Source organism: Nicotiana sylvestris, chromosome 4, assembly GCF_000393655.2.
Source record: "Nicotiana sylvestris chromosome 4, ASM39365v2, whole genome shotgun sequence".
Classification (NCBI taxonomy): Eukaryota; Viridiplantae; Streptophyta; class Magnoliopsida; order Solanales; family Solanaceae; genus Nicotiana; species Nicotiana sylvestris.
In genome coordinates this window covers 17,701,585-17,719,194 of record NC_091060.1, presented here as the reverse complement: position 1 = coordinate 17,719,194, position 17,610 = coordinate 17,701,585, and the positions used below count along the sequence as shown (strand labels likewise).

Genomic DNA, 17,610 nt, shown 5'->3' with positions numbered 1-17,610 from the left:
TATATATGAATTAAGGGCGCTGAAGTGGCATGCCATATGACATTCACCTCATCAAATGTCAGTGTCACGTAGGTTTGGATGTCCACTTTGGATAAACTTAACGGAAGAGGGGTATATTTGAACCAATAATATTACGGCAAGGGTGTATTTGGACCAAAAGTATAACGATATATTTAAATATTTTATCATAATAGAGGGATATATTTGGCTCACATCCCGGAAAATGTCTATTTGTACACTTGCTCCTAGTATAGGTCTCCATATATAATTATTTTAACCCGCCAAAGTTTGACCCAATACACCGATTTTTAACCCGGTAATTCCAATGGTACTTACAAGTACCATCTAATATACATACACTTGCGAGTTGAGTTGACGAATAAGTAACACAAACGCAGTTGTTGTGTTCAGAATCTTCCTCAATTCTTATTATATATGAGCTTTTCGTTCGCATATTTCCATTGCCTATCTGCATTTATTTCTGGGTCCATAAACTTCTTCCCACCATGGTATGTTTTTAAGTGCTTGTACAATTTTCTTGTTCTCTTCAGTATTTGTTTCTCTTTGTTTCATTTTGTTCTCAATGTAGGATTTTTAGTTGCTAAGTCCTGAGTATTGAAAGGGCAGCTCGATGCACGAAAGCATTGTAATTACTTCGGCTAATACTCTAAATTTTGATAGAACTAATATTAAGAGATTGTTTGGGTTGGAAACAAGTTATCCCAGGATTAGTTATCCTGCGATTGTTATTCCACCCTCCCATAGAGATAGAAATAATACTACAATCTCAGGATACGGGATTAGTTATACTGCAATTTTATCCCAACAAAATTGGGATGAATTCATCCCAAATTTAATCCCAGGATTAGTTATCCCTTATTCCTCGTACCAAACGGAACCTAAGAGTTAAGAGTCAACTCTAAATTAACTATTTCACAATCCTAAGTCCGTGGAAGGGCCAACCCCAAGGTATGTTATGTAGACAACCCTAACACGAGCATCAGTGGTTGATTTGAGCTCTTGCAACTAAAATCAGGAATATGATGTGTATATTTAATTATCACAAATTTTTGGGCTTTCAGGAATTTATTTAGTTTTATACCACCGGGTTCACCACAGAGAAGGAAATGTGTATTCTCTTCATTGACAGTTGTGAAAGAACTTTTTACTTGTGATTTGTTGTTTCCCGATACACTGATTAAACAAAGGCGGAGTTAGAAATTTATATGAGGGGATTCAAAAAAAATATTAGAATGTCATAGAGTTGATCTTGTGACATAAAACAACTTTTGAACCCCCTTTATCATTACACTAGAATTTTCCCTTGTCTCAAGGGGATTACCAATTTATAATGCAGGGTAAGGCTGCATACAATAGAACCTTGTGGTCCGACCCTTCCCCGGACCCCGCACATAGCGGGAGCTTAGTGCACTGGGCTGCCCTTTTTTTTATTATATCAAAAAAATTCCACCTATTTGCTCAGTATAATTTTTCGACGAAATGCCTACTAGCTCCGCCCCGGGCTGTTTGCTATGTTTTCTTTGCTTGTTATACGTAGTTTGTGGATAGTGAAATTGTTTAGATAAAATAAGAACTTTCATGGATAGATGTTTTTCAATTGTGTATGAATTGTTTTACTTCAACGTATTAAAAGGTCTAATGTCTTTTAAAACATATAGAACAATCATTTACCTGGTTATAATTGTAAGAATGCCAAGCATAGTGCAAGCTTGGCTGGATTAACTTACTAAAGAAACCAAGTGTCCAAAGCTCTGCTTGCAATCACTTTAACTAGTGGTGTGGTGGCAATAAAAAAAGACTGGTGCTAATTGAAAGCCAGCGCTTCATCGCTTAAAGAGATGAAATGATGTGAAGCTAGTGATTCTTGCTTCACGAGCGAAGCCATATGCTTCAGTGAAGTATGTGTTTCTAACAATGATGTTCAAGGTGATCCAAATGAGATTGGTTGGTTCTTTGAATATCAACATTCAGAAGTTGGATTAATACCGTTATTGTTGTATATTAGGTAGAAAATTAGTATATTAATTTCAATTTGATTGTTATAGTACGAAATCATATATGTTTGGCATTTATTGCTTTTTCCTGAAGTTTGCGCTTTACTTCAAAGAATCGTGTGTGTCCCTTCTCACTTTTTGTTTTAAGCTCCATAGACCTTGTCGCTTTTTTGCGCTTTTTACTTTTGAAAAACACGTAGAAAAACTATCTGCAAGGTGAACTTAGCCTACTCAATATCGAACTAGAAGCACAGTGTGCAAATTGCAATACAAACGAAGCAAAAATGCTAGCTAGGTGGAAGCTACCCACTAGTTGTATATTGCTTTGCCTATAACTGTATTTTCCATACTTATTTCGCCATGTTCTGCAGGTGACAATATGTCTACAGTGTGGTGACAAAGGATTCTCTAACGCCTTTGTTTTCTGTGTAGAATGTCTAGAAGTTGCTGTGCATCGGTGAGTTGACACACTACTAAATGTCATTGTAAAGTTCAATGATTTTACCGTCTCTTATTAGCTTTTGTTTTTTGAGTTTTTGTTCTCTCTTGCGTGAAAATTTCTGGTTTGCCGGTTTGCATTAATTGATGGCTGGAACATACATTAGTTGTCTTTAAATACGGATAAAGATTTTAGGTTAATCTTTCAGATGTCTTTCTTTTGTTTTTTAATCCTCGGTTTTCTTTTATCTCTTCAGCTACTGCCTTGATAAAATTCCGGAAACATTTGATGAATATGTCTGTTGGGTTTGTGATGATTGTGAGATGAAGGTGCCAAAACATGTCAAGAAATGTCCCAAAATTGATTTGGTAGAGCATAGTCAATTAGTAGGTGATAGCAAAGGTAGGAAGATTAGCGAGAAGGAGAAATATAATCCTACTTATGTGATAGATAAGAAAGAGGTAACAGGACGAGTAATTAGCTCTTCGGAGCAATTACAAGCAAGAACTGCTTGCAATGAACGAATGCAATTAGCTGATCTTTCTGCCTTGCCAACTAAGTTGTCGAAGAGAGAGACTGATTGTTCACTGACCGAGATGGTTGGGCAAAGTCTTCAACCTTGTATTTCCAAGCAACCTCGTGATGCAAATACTCAGCTCGATGCAATGGGTGATTGTTCTGCCATCACTGAAAAGGGGAGTATATTTTCGTCTAATGATTGTCATGGAAGGGAATCAAAAAGAGACAGGAGATCGACACCGGAAAATAGAACTGCTCTAAATGGAGACGCTTCTCAATCTTTGAACGGCGAACTGCCAAAAGATTTTATACATGGTGTCCAGGAACAAGCACAGCCTGTTTATGATCCTAGTTGGAGGTCAGGAGATATCTCACGTATTATTCGCTTGGGAGATTATTTATCAGTATGGACCTGTTTTATTGTGAATGATTTTTTTTTGTTCTCTTGCATTTTTGTTGGCAGGGGTGGTTTTTATATATGGAACAAAAAGTATGAGATACTTGGCGGACTTGTAGCTCACCTATCAGTCAAAGCATGCCAAAAGGTTTTTGAAGAAGCAAAATTATTTCCACCTTTGCTTAACCTGGAAATGCTTCCGAAATCTGATATATGGCCTAAGAGTTTCAACACATCAGAACCCTCTGATGCTAATATTGCATTGTATTTCTTTCCTTTGGATGCGAGGTAATTATTCTATATTTTCACTATTTTACACTTTGTTTTTCATCAGATTAAAAGGGAGCCTTGGAGCAACGGTCAAGTTGTCTCCGTGTGACCTATAGGTCACGGGTTCAAGTAGTGGAATCAGCCACTGATGCAAGCATCAGGGTAAGCTGCCTATATCACACCTCCTTAGAAAACGCCCTTCTCTGGACCCTACGTCAACGCGGGATACTTTGTGCACCGGCCTGGCCTTTTTTTTTTCCCATCAGATTCGCTTGTTGTCATTCTATTTTTTCTCAGTACAGACATGTGATGGATTTTGATCATTTGGTTGAGGAGATGATTGGCGAACAACTTGCTCTCCGAGCAGTTGTGACAAATGCTGAACTATTGGTTTTCACTTCCACGGAACTGCCCCTGCTTCACTGGAGTAAGTTTTTATTTGATATTTGATAAACGCTGCTTCACTGAAATTTTTATTTAAGTTGCTTGAGAAAACTGGTTGGCAGGATTCCAAGGCAAACACTATTTATGGGGCGTTTTTAGAGCAAAGCAGGATTCTAGTAGCTCTCAAATGGTATCGAACGGGATTAAACCTGTGATGCTTCAAACTCCAGGGAATGTTTTGGATGTCAAAGATAAGTTAAACCTTGTGAAAGCCAAAAGTTGGGGAGCAGAGAGTCCTATTAACCCTTTAAGCAATAGCGCAAGCCTTGCGTCTAGCACTTCCTGAAGCATCTGAACTCCGAGCTTTTAGCTTTTCAATAGATATACCTCGGTTATATTTCATCTCTTCAAGGTTTCTTCTAATGGCAGGCCTGTGCCTCTATTCCTGCTTTCCAGGGTACCTCTTCATCTAGTATCAGACGATTCTACTGATTTCTTCTTGGTGCAAAACAAAGGTTTGAAAACCTAGGAGTTTAATAATGAGCATAATGGCCTGCTCATTTTTGTACTATTTGACTGAAATGAAAATTTTGTGGCCTCATGAATGCATTCAAGGACTGTTGGTAAGTAACCTGGTGAAAAAAGCGAGGAAGCTAACTCACAGGGCTTTGGTCTAGTGGTAAGAATGCAATGTGTGATTTGTGGGTTAGGCGCATCTCACGGGTTCAAACCTTGTCGCACACATATGCTTGGTATTTAAGTAGAGAAAGGTAGAGAAAAATTAAGAAGGGGGTGGAAAGCAGCAACTTCTAGTAATGTCCTGTGAAACTTTGTGCACCAAAGACTGGTTACCTATTACTTCCCATCAGCACAAGTACAGGGTAACTCTGTACACCAAGACTTGAACAGATAGGAAGAAATTACCTTGCGTTCTTGCTTCTGTTTGGGATTTTAACCTGAGACTATAGTTTTCAACACATTTCATTATCCACTATTAGCTTGGAAGTTTTACTCAAGTAGCCGAGGTTTAATTCTTTATAATTTATTCTGATTCAAGAATAAAATATGAAAATTTATTGAAATTACTTAAACAATAATGTCTCGCATATCAATATTGATCATAACAAGTTGCTTCTTGTAGGCTCTGTGACCAAACCATGAACTACTTAGGGGTGGTTCGCTTCTATGGTTATTCATATAGAGGAGATAATTAAGCTATAGATAGATTTGCTAAATGTTAAAGTAATCAACTAGGAGAAATAATTCTCTCTTTTTCTGTTTATGTAATACTCTTATCTGCGATATCCTTGAAAGTTTGACACAATTTCATTGACATCATTATTACATTAATTTCACAACTTATTTTATTACTTAATAATCATAGAATAGCTTAATAGATACTTATATTTGCACCATTTTCGATATGATTCTACAAGATCTAGTTTCATCCAAGTAAGAGATTCTAGCCAATGAGGATTTAGAATATCATACATTGATTAATCAAAGAAAAATTCAACAATGAAAAGAAAGACCGATTCTTTGGGATCCTTCTTTTTTTCAAACGAAATGAAAGAGATAAAATCAGGGTGATTCCCGAAATGCCTTTTTGGATATTCCTCAATGTCCCGGCTAGTTACGAAACGTGAGAAGCATATGACTAATCATCTGTTTCCCAAAGAATTTCTTGGGAATCCTACACAATCTACTCGTCCTTTTATCTTTTATAGAAGGTCATAACTTCTTCTTGGTTCGAATCCTACTGAGAGGTTCATTAGAGATTAAAAATTATTGAAGAAAAAATAATTTTTTTTCTTTTGTCCCTTCCAAGCTCGGGGTAATTAGTTTTTAGTTTTATGACCCTACCTCTTTTTTTACACATGATAGATTTATTTTTACACGTAAGAGATCTGTCTTTACACATAAGAGATCTAAAAAGGTCATTTTCTTAAATTCAAAATTGTAAAGGGTCATGATGTACAAATAGCACCTTCTTCCAAGCATCGAAAGATAATAAATGGTTAATATATTAAAGATAATTATCTATTTACAAAATAAATATTACAACTTACATTGAGAATTGGCAATTTTGATTTTAAAAAGTAATGCTAAAACTAGAAAATTAAATAACAAATAAAAGAAAAAGATACAAAATAAAATAAAATAAAATAAATCCTCTTCATCCCTCCATATTGAATATTGCAAAAAGATTCAATATAAGGTGCTGCAATTTAAGTGTTCCCCAAGACACCAAAACACAGTCTCTTCATTAGCAAATTAAAGTATACCGGAAAATATCGAATCGTTTTTCTAATCAGTTTCCGATGTCGGTAAGTTCTTCTTTTTCTTCTTCATCTGATGTGCACAAATGCTTAATAACTGTTGTAAACCTAGCTCTTATGCATCGAATATGAGAATTTATATAATACTTATTTCTGAAAATTTGGTAAATTTATGAACAGATCTTCGAGTACAATGGAAGTGCTTTAGTGGCTATGGTTGGGAAAAACTGTTTCGCTATTGCCAGTGACCGGCGGCTTGGTGTACAGCTGCAAACGATTGCTACTGATTTCCAAAGAATTTTTAAAATACATGACAAGCTTTTTATTGGCCTTTCTGGCCTCGGTACTGATGCCCAAACCCTGTAATTTCCAATTCCTCTCTTCTATTGAGTATTTTTCTTACTATTTTTTCTTGCCTGCTAATTGGATTGGGCGTTTTCAACATTCTTTAGAGTTTAAATTCTAGCATTAAAAGAAAAACTATTACTATAAGTGATTTCTTCTCATCTATGATCTGCGTAAGCCTTGATCAGCAGTGTTACTGGGTGCCTTTACTTGGTGGGAGATAGTAGGTGCGCATAAGCTGCCCAAACACCACTATTGTCAATAAAAAGAACATTTTTTTGGGCATCCAAGGGGATGGCTTAGTGTTCAATGAAGTGTAAAGAGAACCATGAGGTCTTAGGTTTAAATCTTGCAGAGTCAAAAAATTACTAGGTGATTTCTTTCAATATGCTTAAAATGTGGGCCACATTACCTGGTACCTATGCTATTGGGAGGTAGCACCTACCCGTGAAATAGTTGATGTGCATATCAAGCTGGGCCAGACACCACCGTCATCCAAAAAAGATATAGAAAATTATCGAGGTGCGCGAGAGCTGGCCCAGACACCACGGTTATAAAAAAATATAGAAAATTGTATTGCTGTAGAAATGTTAAGCATGGAAGTTGACTGGAGCTTGGAGTTGGTGATAACTGACTAAGATGCTTCCTGCAGGTTGGGGATGTGGGGAGTGCGAAATAAAGGGTGGAACTGTGTTTTTTTGTTCCTTATTTGGTGCTGCTTTCTTGTTGATTGTGGGATGGTGAGGGGGTGCATCAAAATCTGGTTATTAGGTTGATTTGTTTGGATTTTGTACACTGATATGTGCTTTTGATTACGGTTTCTTTAGGTATCAAAGGCTCGTCTTCCGTCACAAGCTATATCAGCTTAGAGAAGAGAGAGATATGAAGCCTGAAACTTTTTCCAGCCTTGTATCTGCTATTCTTTATGAGAAAAGGTTGGTAAACTAGCTATTTGTTCTGTAGCAATGTTGAGGTTTACTTCCTGAAGATTACTCACGGTTAGTGGTGTTCAATCCAAGGAAAACCGTAAGACCAAACCAGACTGAAAAATTGGATCAAACTGACTTAAAAAACTGGCGTATATTTGGTTTGATTTATTTAGGTACTGAACAACAAAAAACTGAACCAAACCAACATACAAATATATTTGTTTTTATAGATGTTTGCAATTGTATAGGAAGTTCTCTTTAATATGCCTATCATATCTTTAACAAATATTTGCTGGTGAAGAACTTCAGTATGCCACATAATTTTATAGGATTCCTGAATTTTATTCCTTTGATTAAGTAAAAACGAACTGTTGTTGGCAAAAGGGGGAAAAACAGCCCGCATTTTAACTTGTTTCATGTTCCCTACCAAATGCATATTGGAAACTCCTTAGTCAAGGGTTTTTGATGGTCCCATTTTGCCTCCCATGGCGGAGCTTGAGCTGCTGGATTCCCACTTTTAATGTAACCAATTCCTGCCAATACAACATATGAAGAAATATATATCCTAAGATTATGTTGAATCTTTAGTAGTCAATGTGCTGATTCTAGTCTTGGTAAGTCATTTAATCTTTGTCTTTAGCTTTGTTTACAAGGACGTCGTTATGGGGAGTTGAGTAGTAGACTAGCAGTAAAGTGCTATTGTACACTTACATTGTTGCATAATCTATCTGTCCGCTTAGTTCTGAGATATCGCTGGAACCTAGTTGTAGAGTCATAATACCTCTTGGTGTCTACAATACTTCCTGAAATATGTCGGAAGAAAATAACCTGAAATAAGTTGCAAGTCATTGAAGCACATTTAAAGCTGTGAAAGACAAGAGGGGTTGCTCTGATGGTAAACAACCTCCACTTCCAACCAAGAGGTTGTGAGTTCGAGTCTCCCCAAGAGCAAGGTGGGAAGTTCTTGGAGGGAAGGATGCCGGGGGTCTATTTGGAAACAGCCTCTCTACCTCAGGGTAGGGGTAAGGTCTGCGTACACACTACCCTCCCCAGATCCCACTAAGTGGGATTATACTGGGTTGTTGTTGTATGTATTGTTCTTCATAGCCGAGGATCTTCCGGAAACAGCCTCTCTAACTTCACAAGTCGGGGGTAAGGTCTGTATACATACTACCCTCCCCACACCTCACTTGTGGGAATACACTGGGTATGTTGTTGTTGTTGCATGTATTGTTCATCATATCTTGTTGTATCTTGTTTTTAGTCTAGATTTTAGATAGGTGATGAAAATATCTGGTCCCAGCAGTGTTATTTATTTTCTGATTCTTTTAAATCTTTGTTGGCCCCAATCTTTCTGTTCGCTGTAATCCAATTAAGCCAAGCGGAACTCCAAATTTTTTTGGCTGAGTCAAATGTATGTACCAACTTTGAAAGTCAAGCTCAAATACAACGCGAACTAATGCTTGGTTTTTATCACAAAAGTTTGAACCCTCAATTTACCTGCAAATAATCCATTAGATCTTAGTTTTAAGTTGACTTTAGCTCTTGAGTGGGGTGAGACATCGTTTGCCATTTAATAGACTAGATCTGAGATCTATCATCTATTAGATTAAAGAAAAGAGAGAGATGTGAAGAATGATTAGCAACAAATCAGAGGAGATCTAAAAGGACTCTTTAGCGTGAACATGTTTCCTAAATCGTATACAAATGTTACTCGAGATAGGAGGATGTACCTAGAAGAAAAGAAGAATCAGATTCTAATTTGGGTAAAAAAAAAAAACATTGGATGACATGTTCTTACTTTCCAATAATTTTTCCTACTGAATTATAACAAAAGTCTAACCCCAGAATTTGTGAATATTTCTTGGCAATCCCCTCATGCAGACATGTTAAATATCCCACACAATGAATATACAGGTACGATCCATATTAAGTGACAAATTAAAAATCAAGCCGAGCTCTCGAACTTCCTTGTCGAACATCTTGTTGTTCATATTTTAGCTCAAAAATTCATCGAGCCTAATCTTAGCATTTGCAATTAACAAGCTTGATGACAATTTATCACTCCAAGTAGCTGTTTAGTGGGAGAAAACCTATCAAAATTCGTGTCTGGGTTGTTTGTTTGGGTCTTCCACTTGTAATAACTGCGTTATCCATTTGGTTTTGTCTAGGTTTGGTCCATACTTTTGCCAACCTGTAATTGCTGGATTAGGAGATGATGACAAGCCTTTTATTTGCACAATGGATGCTATTGGAGCAAAGTACGTTGAGTTTCTTCATACTGGTTCAAGTTTGAAATTTGGAGACTTATGTACTCTGCCAGGTTCTCTGTGGCTTTGCATGCTTACAGTATTGTTATTTATTCTTCTCGTGCAGGGAGCTTGCAAAAGATTTTGTTGTTGCTGGCACTGCATCTGAATCACTATATGGTGCCTGTGAGGCCATGTTCAAACCTGACATGGTTTGTTACGGTTCTTGCTTTTATTTTTTATAGTTACATAATCTCTAGCTTGAATGACATATATCACATCAAATTTTCCTTCCCTAATGGAGATAATCATCCTAGAGTTGCTGAGGCTGCTTTTATTTGATGCTTATTTCAGCTGGTGCCTGAGAATTAGTGTATTTGGTATGCATGAACGTGGAGTCTTTTTAGTCATTGTTCTGTGTGTCGATTTAGTAAAATTGCCGGCAGGTTTGACGAATTACTCTTTCTAGCGGATGCTGCTTTATGGGTGAAAAATCAGTTTTATTAGATCTGCATTGGTGTTTTTAGTGTAAGGAGTGGTGTAAGGATACAAAATCACATCTTTTTATGTTGTCAGTTCACAACATAATTGTGGAATCTTGCACTTTTTTAGTTGATCTGACTTTGATGATGCTTATGAGGGAGCAAAGATATCACCTGTAGAAACCACATAGGATTCACTAGGAGAACAAGGCAACATGGGAAAGTAAACCACCATGCATTTTTTGGTCTATTTGGAAGAGAGCAAGAGGTTAAGCCGTAGTAGTGGGAAGAAGTTTTTATTTCATATCACATATTCTTTTTGTTGTAGAGGAAGCAACGCAGTGTGTGTATATATGATGGGGATAGCCAGATGGAGTATGGTGGTTGAGCCGCTCACTCACTTTAAAATAGTTTCTGACACCAGCTTGGTGTGTTGTTACTGAAACGATCTTTGACTAATAAACAAAATGAATAAGATGAACTTTATTCACATTAATTGTTAGAGCAGGTATTTAAGTTTCTCTCGAGGTTGAGATCTTCCTATCCAACATTACATGTGCATGCTTTAGAATTTTTCTATTTACTTCTTTGCCATGTTTATGTTGTTTGCCATGCATTTAGTTCACATTTTTATTGGCTTTGAGGCTTTTTATTGCATGGTAACATTTCAGGGACCAGAAGAATTGTTTGAGACCATCTCTCAGGCACTTTTGTCATCAGTTGACCGTGACTGTTTAAGTGGTTGGGGAGGACATGTTTATGTTGTGTAAGTATTCAGTTGCTTTCATATGCTCATTTTATTAATCATTTCTCCTTAGTAATATCTGCCCGAGTCCCTGAACGAAACAAAATTACTCTATGATAATCATCCATCATGTATTATGTTCTAGATGGTGGTCTTTAAGGCAACAAGGAACTCTGTGCCCAACATGTTTAGAGGATTAGGTAATTTTGGGAAAATGCCCTCCTAAAAACAGAAACAGAAAAAGATGAGCCTAAAGTATGGTGGCATTATTGGGCATGGGGAGGTGGCTGGGTGAGAGTGATGAAATGATCGCCATTCAAATGTTGGAGACATGGGTTCTTGCTTGAGGCTTAGGAACGGGGAGAACTGGGTTGTGGAAGATGACAAGCTGGGGGCCTAAGCAATAGCAGAGAGAAGGGGTCTTGGCAGAGGGATGGTTGGTTGGAGGCAATAGCTATTACCTTTTGTAGTTGTTGCATGTGGAAGTTCTCCCCCAAAGCGTGAGCTGTAAGGGATTGTTATTGCACTTCTATTTTTGGAAAGATCGAGGACTTTGGTTGCCATTAACTCTTTATGTGAGGCATTTTCCAGCTCCAAGTAGAGTACTAAACTTTAACATATGCTCTTTATGCATCTCTCATTTTCCTTCCTTTTTGCTTTTTCTTTCATGTTATTTGGTCCTTAGTTGAAGCGAGTAATCTTTTTTCGGTACTTCCATCTTATTTGGTCCAATCTGTGTGTGGTTGCAGTACACCAACTGAAGTGACAGAGAAGATCTTGAAGGGAAGGATGGACTAAACACTTGTAGGTGCTATACTTGTTCAACATTGCATTCACTCGGAGGACATTTCACTTTCCTTGATGAATACTTCACATTTCAATTTGATACTGTCGTATACGCTTCTCTCCAGGATTGTTAACTGTAGATTCAGTGGTTGGTCGCTAATGAATGTTAACATTCTAGTTAGTTGACAATTAGCTATTTGAGCTTTCCGACGGATTTACTTTACATTGTCGGCGTAGCGTGTCAGTTGGGCCGGGGAAGAGGATTCGCCAGCCAAATGGTCAACCCTCTACATCCTGTCCCACTCGACCACCAAAACATGGTGTGTTGAGGATAGAGTTAGTTCTCTATTGAGCACTTACTCTGCCTTCCTACTGTTGGAATTAATTTTAATTTTTGTTTTTATTGTTTTGGTCGACCTTTTCTGATAAAATTTCACCAATAAAATCTTACAGCGATCTTCCTGACATTACATAGCCGGTCAGTGTAGTAAATCAAATTCTCTCTCACCAAGTACTAAATAAATGGGAAACTTTGGAACAGATGTTATCAACATTCAGCTAGAGTTTTAAGTCGAAGGAGATCAACTTCTACAAAGCATAGTCTCTCAATCTAGTGTTTAATCAAATACAGAGCTATGGCACAATCTGTGTTGAAGTAATGGTCTTAAGACTGCTACGCGAACTGCAAAATATGTTGTTAAAACCAATTGCTCTTCATGTTGTTTCTAATCCAGTATTTCAAAAGAACCTAATACATCGAGATTACTTGTTATTTCGACTGTTCAAAGATTCATCAGAAAATTATCTCAAATCAAGATTGTAAAACAGTTAGGAGAATCTTTGCTAAAGCACTAATGGAGCTCGAGTGGAATACATACGTAGTAATACTCTGGCATGATTACCATTTATGCTAAATAATCTGGCACCACATTCAAGCTCAAACTAAATGTCTTCACTCTGTATATGATTAAGCGAAACAAAACACCCTTAGAAGACCAGAAGTTTAAGAAATAAAGCTCCGGGAATGGACTTAATCCCTATCTTACTCGGCACAAGCTCAACAGTGTTGGATATCTGTAACATCTAGACCAATTTACGCGAAACTCGACTTTTCATCGAGTACTTGCTACTTGCCACCATCATAGGTACTGAATAATTCTGTTCACCAAGGTTTATGCAAATCGGAAGAAATTACCTAGTGTTTTTTGACTCTGCTGTGATTTGAACCATGATTTCCTAGGTTTGCACCCACTTCATTGATCACTAAGCCACACCTTTGAATGCCGACTATGCAATTGCATTTTCAACAATTAGGCCTCTGAACCAAATATGTGAGACTTACTATCCAAGACTAGTGCCAAGGTCTATAATCCAACTTCCTTTCTGAACTAAGAAAGGTGGCTCAACCTCCTCAGCAGACCATAGGAAGTTCTTACTAAGCCATAAGAAAGCTCAAAAATCTCAATTACAAAAATAAGTTCCATTTAGCTAACTTTTCATCATCCCAGGATGTCATTATCATGTTGACACCATTTGGTCAAGCCTCAGCCAATAGTGGCTGATTAACAGTGACATAAGTTTCTGTGGAACCGATCACATGACAAGGAACAAACTGTATATGAGATGCTAGAAAAGTTCTAAAATAGAAATAAGCATTTTTTAGGAGAGATTGCTTCAACAGTGAGCAGGAGAGCAACACCAAATTTGAACGCAGTAAAAACTGAAAAGAACGATGAAATCAGTAGAGGAGGGGGGGGGATGGGTTACAATGTTCCTTATAATTCTAAAACTGCATATATCTGGATAAAATACACAATGAATGACTTTTACAAGCTGATTTTCGTATGCGTACATACATTGCAAATGTGTATCTGTGCTGGCTTGTATATATCAGTTTGGTTGGCAAAGACGGTCACCTATAGATTAGGGATAAGTGTGAGATTTGGAGAATTTTATGGTTTTAACACTTGGAGACAAAGTTGTGATGCCACTTTGACGAGTTCCAAAGATTTGAAAACATGTCTGCCCTAAAACTTCGGCTAGACTTTAAAACATAACTGATCCAAATCAGTAAGATTGTATTACATATTTCAAATGAGTAAGTTTGACACACGCATGATATGGTCTATTAGCAGATTAATAGATGGGTAAAAGTTTTATGTTTGAGCGCTTAATTTTGCAGACCAAGAAAGAATCACTAATCAACACCCGCTACTAGAGTTCAAGGGCAGCCTGGTGCACGAAGCATCCCCCATTCACGCAGGGTCCGGAGAAGGGCCGCAACCCAAGGGGTGTGATGTACGCAGCCTACCATGATGCAACATCAGTGGCTGATTTCACGGCTCGAACCCGTAACCTATAGGTCACACGGAGACAATTTTGCCGATGCTACTAGAGTTCAAGAACCAGACAATTTTGCCAGTCCACAAACAGGGGTTTACTACCTTTATACATGGGAACTTCCATGTAAAACAGAAAAGCAAGTAGCTAATTAAGACGTTCTCTCGTCACACACAGACAACGTTACACATCCAGAGTCCAGACGCATGTGAGGCTCGCATTAAAGATAATCAGGTTAGTCACTATTAAGTAAGCAAATTACAAAACAGGACTCAAAATGAAAACCTGGGAGCATACCTTTTGGTTTTGATCCCAGCAGAGGATATGCAGGGCAAAGCCTAGTGAGAAAAAAATTTGCGCTCATGTCAATTTAAGTCGAAGGAGCAGTATCAAAGGAATGTAGAATCTGTTCCAACGTATTTCTTCTAACTGGGTCGATGGGACTTTCTAATCCATCAGAGTGCGCAATGTTTAACAGATAGAGCTTCCCAGACGCTACAAATGCAGCAGACAATATCCTCTTCATCCCTCCTCTGGTGCTATCAATCTTGTACTCAAACTCATACACTTGAAGACCTCCTTCTCCCGCTCTTTCTGATACTGCAACCACCTCAGCCTCCTTTGTACTCTCCTAAGAGTAAGACGACATAGTATTATTAGTTGCCAATATTGTTGGGCACAAAAGCCAAATTGTGTATAAGCTCCCATGTAGCCAGGAGGCACGGGTTCAAGCCATGGAAACAACCTCTTGCAACAATGCAAGGTAAGGTTGCGTATATAAGACCCAATGTTGCGTGCATAAGACCCAATGTGGTCCAACCCTTCCCCAGATATCACACATAGCAGGAGCTTAGTGCACTGGACTGTCCTTTACAACAGCCAAAATTTCCAACATTCATAAATAAAAATTTGAGAAATCAGGGATGGGGAATTAATATGCATTGTAGCACTCAACCCATGTTACCTTTTTGCAAATTCTACTTCTCCAGTGATTTGAAATAAATTTATATTTTTATTATTCTTTTCCGGTAGGATCTACAGTATAACCTTTACATCTTTCTATCAAATCCCAAACATAAAAATCTCACTTGCTGATAGGACTCCTCCTTTACCCTTCTTTAGATTCACAAGGGGATTACACGTTGTCCCCCCACAACTGCGATTCGCAACAGATTTACATAAGATGGCTTTCTCTTCTTTATTGTTTAAGAGAGTGATAAAACTTTTATAGTTAGAGGGCGAGCTTCTCTACTACATACAAATAGTTTGCCACAGAAAATGACACTGCTAAGGAAATGGAGATTACGAGAACAAAATATGTGAACAATAACCACTAGACTTTCGGCCCAATCAATACTCCTACCTTTTGAGTTCTACCCAAGTACTTGGTTAAAAACCAACAAAATCTGGTTGAATAATCTCTCATTAGTATAATGGAATTACGAAACAGCAACAAAACAGAAACAGAAAGAGAAGAGCAGCAAAAGCAAAAGGATTCTGACCTTGCGCTTTTCAGCCAGAATTAGCTTATCTGCCACGAATTGTGGAGTCCCGAATTGGCTAAGGTTTGTTATTTTTACAGGGATAACCACAACGCCTACATTGTTGGATCCCTTGTTTACATCCTGAAACAGGACAGTTGCCCCAGCTTTATCAACCTAAAGAACCCAATAACAGCACAATCAGTTTCCAAAACCTCCTCATATGGTATAACTTTGATGGCGGAGCTAGCAAGAGGAAAGGAAGTTCAATTGAATCCCTTTTCGTCGAAAAATTATACTGTACAAATATGGTAAAAAAAATTGGTTATATATAAACTGTTGTAACACCCTACATATGGTAAAATTCTATTATAGGGGTGCAAAAGTTGCTTTAGGTCGCAAGTTCAAATGTCAACTATGACATTCTAGTATTTTTTGAATTCCTTTATAAAAATTCAATTTTTAGCTCCGCCACTGACTTGTTTGAGTAGGAATATTTCGGTTTTCCTCGTTCCTTCTCTTTGATAAGAATAGGAGAGTACTTCTTTTTTCCTTTCCGTTGTGTGTGTACATGATAGAGTAAGAATTGTCCAATATCAGCCATGATAACATTTTGTAGAAATGACACCAGGTAACCACTCTAAAGAGCTGTTATTTAAGAATTAGTCAGTGCGCCATGAATTTAAGTTTTTCCGTTCAAATTTTCGGGACAAAAATATCCTGAATTTTCCTAAAGTTAGGATTTTTAATTTAAAATTTCAGGACAAAATAAGTAATGGCTAATCTCTAAATAGCATCCCTGAAAATGGCTATATGTGCACTTGGCCCTAACATTTTTGTTATGACTACAACAAATTCACCAACGCTAATCTTGCCTATTAGACTGTGCAATAACTAAAAATGCACATAGTCGAAGATGACATAAGAAGAATTTGCTAGACAAATGAATTGTTTATGAGGTGATAAGAAAATAATTTTTTGCATAACATAAATGGGGACATAAGTTCCTTTCCTTTTTAATCTTCATGCTCAGTCAAAATATGCCATATGAATTGAAACAGAGGGTGTATTTTGGAAGAAATAGGGGCAAAGAAAGGGGGATGGACCTTAATCCAAGAAGAAGGTCTGAGGAGAGTGAAACCTTCAGCAGAATCAGTGTATCTTTCAAGCTCTAACACCTCACCACCAATGGCCACAGCGAAGCTTGAGAAAGGGTCCCACAATAAGATCGTTAAAATGGATAAATTAAGCACTCGCCTGTTTGAAACAATTGGAACCATTTCTTCCATAGATTTGTGCGGAGTGGAGAATGTTGCGACAGTTAATAAAGCTCGCTTTCGCTTTTTTAACTGTGGTGGATTAATGGGCATAGTCATAATAAGGTTTTGGAAGAAGCCATTGTAGGCAATTGAGGAAGCCACTGAGCTAAAGGCAGACATTGTATTGTATAACTTATAATGAGAGAAGATGAAGGGAAGGGTCATCTTATTTTTTAGAGGCAGTTATGGTTAGGATATTTTTTCTGGCGGTAATTCTTATAATTTTTTAAAGTGATATCTATATATTTAAAAATTATATAAAAAGTAACCCAAATCATTATTTATTTATTTAAGCAATTGAACAAATCACCAGTTTATGCTTACAAAATAATTTAAGAGAAGTAACTGTTTGGCTGGTAGAGTTATTCTTATGTTGAAACAAAATGAGCTTCGATGGTCTAAATCAGTACATTATTATAGGATGTTTGGCAGTGAAAAATATTAGCTAAACAAAATTTTAAACAAAAAAATGTAAAAATATTTACTCTTTATCCAAATTTACTCTAATACTGGGTTCAACTGAACATATAACTTTTGACGCAGAACATAAATTTATATGTAAAAATTTATTAAAATTACAATAAATAGTATATACGAATCTTTAATTTTAAAAATATAATAGGTTCAATGA

General features: G+C 37.2%; 3 protein-coding genes across 3 annotated transcripts; 2 read left to right on the top strand and 1 right to left on the bottom strand.

The window, feature by feature from the left end:
* The first annotated feature begins 321 nt into the window (after positions 1 to 321).
* LOC104220515 (PHD finger-containing protein 1-like) lies at positions 322 to 5,357 on the top strand. The gene is made up of 6 exons (XM_009771399.2): positions 322 to 509; positions 2,387 to 2,472; positions 2,711 to 3,331; positions 3,437 to 3,658; positions 3,943 to 4,067; positions 4,147 to 5,357. Exons 1-6 carry the CDS (start codon positions 507 to 509, stop codon positions 4,368 to 4,370), a joined length of 1,281 nt encoding a protein of 426 aa, XP_009769701.1. The 5' UTR covers positions 322 to 506; the 3' UTR covers positions 4,371 to 5,357.
* Positions 5,358 to 6,215: 858 nt separating this feature from the next.
* On the top strand, positions 6,216 to 12,049 carry LOC104220514 (proteasome subunit beta type-3-A-like). Its single transcript, XM_009771397.2, has 7 exons — positions 6,216 to 6,351; positions 6,484 to 6,665; positions 7,476 to 7,583; positions 9,749 to 9,838; positions 9,954 to 10,038; positions 10,980 to 11,074; positions 11,803 to 12,049. The coding sequence occupies exons 1-7, from the start codon at positions 6,346 to 6,348 to the stop codon at positions 11,849 to 11,851; spliced, it is 615 nt and encodes a 204-aa protein (XP_009769699.1). The 5' UTR covers positions 6,216 to 6,345; the 3' UTR covers positions 11,852 to 12,049.
* A 2,203-nt stretch (positions 12,050 to 14,252) lies between these two features.
* LOC104220513 (psbP domain-containing protein 2, chloroplastic) lies at positions 14,253 to 17,150 on the bottom strand. The gene is made up of 3 exons (XM_009771396.2): positions 16,767 to 17,150; positions 15,682 to 15,837; positions 14,253 to 14,810 (listed from the first exon to the last, which is right to left on the bottom strand). Exons 1-3 carry the CDS (start codon positions 17,142 to 17,144, stop codon positions 14,550 to 14,552), a joined length of 795 nt encoding a protein of 264 aa, XP_009769698.2. The 5' UTR covers positions 17,145 to 17,150; the 3' UTR covers positions 14,253 to 14,549.
* Between the last annotated feature and the right edge of the window lie 460 nt (positions 17,151 to 17,610).